At 30.0% G+C, this 2,345-nt stretch overlaps 1 protein-coding gene across 1 annotated transcript; it reads left to right on the top strand.

The window, feature by feature from the left end:
• Positions 1–776: 776 nt before the first annotated feature.
• On the top strand, positions 777–1,465 carry LOC135958371 (uncharacterized). The gene is made up of 2 exons (XM_065509276.1): positions 777–1,158; positions 1,217–1,465. Exons 1-2 carry the CDS (start codon positions 784–786, stop codon positions 1,463–1,465), a joined length of 624 nt encoding a protein of 207 aa, XP_065365348.1. The 5' UTR covers positions 777–783.
• The last annotated feature ends 880 nt before the right edge of the window (positions 1,466–2,345 follow it).

Raw genomic sequence — 2,345 nt, 5'->3', positions numbered from 1 at the left:
ATAAAATTCTTTTCACTAAGTTAATTTTTTTTTTATTTTTTTTAAAAAATTGTTTGAAAAAGAATTACTTTTTTTTAAATTTTGGAGAAAATTGCCAATTATTTGCATGGGATATATAAAGAAACCAATTGATTTTCCTCTGCACTGCAAAAAGCACATACGTGCCAAATGACCATATAAATTAGAGACAGCCAAGTGATCCGACATTAGTGACAATATTGATTTAGAGTTTTAATGTTACTGCAGACGTAAATTGTTACTACACAGGTGTCTCTCTGATAAAAGGGTATATTGCGATCATAAAGAAATTTAGAAACATGCATTTATTTTTTTTCATATACATTTGTACTCATATTAAAAGTTTATTATATTTGCAGTAGATTTTTTTATAAATACACCAGCTAACATAAAATTTCTATGGCATTTTAACAAATATTAAATGTAATTTTCATTATAAAGAATACAAGTCATTAGGAATTGTGGAAAAAATCAAAATTACAAATTATCAATAAATGAAACCAACTCCCTCTTTAAAATTTAAAGAATTATTTTCCTCCAGTGAATCCTGACAATTTTTGCTCTAGTTTTTTTCAATGTTGTCTAGTGTAATTCTTATATTTTATCACAAATTTATTTATTGCAAAGGAAGTAAGACTTTAGACAACTAATCGCAAGAACTAACCAATTAATTTTGAATTACCATTGTTAGTTTCAGTGTAAAAATTGTATTTAAACCTTAAAGTCTTTTAACAAGTTGTTAAGTTTTTGTCTAACTACAAGAAAATGCATTACAGAAGTTATGTGATTCTTTTAAATGCTCTATGTTTAAGCTGCTACGGAGTTGGGGGCCAACATAAAAATAATTTTAGTCTGACAAATGTTGAAACTCCATTATCCAATAGTTTTCAAGATAGCCCCACGCGTTCTATGAATTGTTTCGACTACTATATGTCAACAATGAAAGAAATCTCGGAACGCTTCGAAGACAGCTGTGAAGTTTGCATGGACAACGCCAAAAGTGGATATGAGCAAGTTGAAAAAGAATCTTTGGAACAACGGCAAAATTTAGCGGGAAGAGTATCCAACTCCTGCAATTCAATAGATACTTGCGATAGTAAAGAATCAGGTTGTTCAGCTTTCGATTGTTATGCCAAAGAGGTGAGCATTTATTTAAAATGTACCATTTTATTGTAATGGCTTTCTTTGATTTTATTAGGGTTTTACAAATGCCAAAGATTTTTATAAGCTTTCATCAGATGCTTCCATATATTTGGCCGACATGAAAAGCGAATTTCGTAGAATTGATAGGCAACAACAGACATGTATTTCTAAGGCTCAGAGAGTTTTCAACGAAGAATCTGATGAGGCAATGGACGACCTGAGTAAATGTTTAAAGGGGACATCACCGTATCCAGTACCCTCTCCTTCCGCTGCAGCCCCACTGCATCATCATAAAGTGTTATAAATATTAAATTTGTATGATTTCATTAATGAATAAAATTAGAAACTCTTAAACATAAATATTGTATTATATCTTGGGTTCCTAATCGGAGAAATTTTATTAGGAATATTTTTTAGAACTTCACGAAAAATTTCGGGAATTTTAAGTTTTCTTCTTAAAGTTTTAGTATTATTTCTGCGATTTGTTGCCATTGCAAATAATTCGACTTTTCGATACAAGCTACAGAAATCAGTTGACATAGAAGAAATACGATTTGATCAGCCACAACAGAAAAATTCGGTCATTTCGACTGAATAATTTTATATATGGGCATTTCCTACGATTAGTCAACATGGATCGAAAAATAAAATGTTGATAATCATCGTGTTTTATTGAAGATATTTCGATATTATTTGGTATATATAACTGTTTCGGCCCAATGACGAAGCCTATTGAAACTGGCCGAAATCGGTCCATTATTTCACCTCCGAAATTGGATTTAATCGGTCATAAATGCCTAATTTATGTAGGTATCTACACAAGTTTCGCACCAAATAAGTTTTATATATACCGAATTCATGTCACCAAATTTTATTATGATCGGTCCATAATTAGCAGGGCAACCAAAAATATGCAATATCATATTTTTTGCTGTGCGTCGTATAAACATATGAGTTAGTTATTTATCCGTTTCAGACGATTTTAAGAATTTTGGCATCGATTTGTTAGTGCATATTTTGCCCTTTACTGCATATTTTGCGTTTTATAGCATATTTTTGCATATTTAACTCATAACTGCATATTTTTGTTGCATATTTTCTTTTATTTTTCATTATTTTATTTTCCTGATATAGTTTTATTGTTTGTATTGTAATTTTTCATTTCCGTATTTTACTATTGTTTA

The sequence above is a fragment of the Calliphora vicina genome, chromosome 4 (assembly GCF_958450345.1).
Source record: "Calliphora vicina chromosome 4, idCalVici1.1, whole genome shotgun sequence".
NCBI classification, from domain to species: Eukaryota; Metazoa; Arthropoda; class Insecta; order Diptera; family Calliphoridae; genus Calliphora; species Calliphora vicina.
This window is presented reverse-complemented; position numbering and strand designations above follow the sequence as displayed.

Excerpts from the sequence above, each read along its gene's own strand:
- LOC135958371 (XM_065509276.1), top strand. The coding sequence starts at position 784 with ATGCATTACAGAAGTTATGTGATTCTTTTAAATGCTCTATGTTTAAGC. Across the intron at positions 1,159-1,216 it reads TCGATTGTTATGCCAAAGAG|GGTTTTACAAATGCCAAAGA; the intron begins GTGAGCATTTAT and ends TGATTTTATTAG.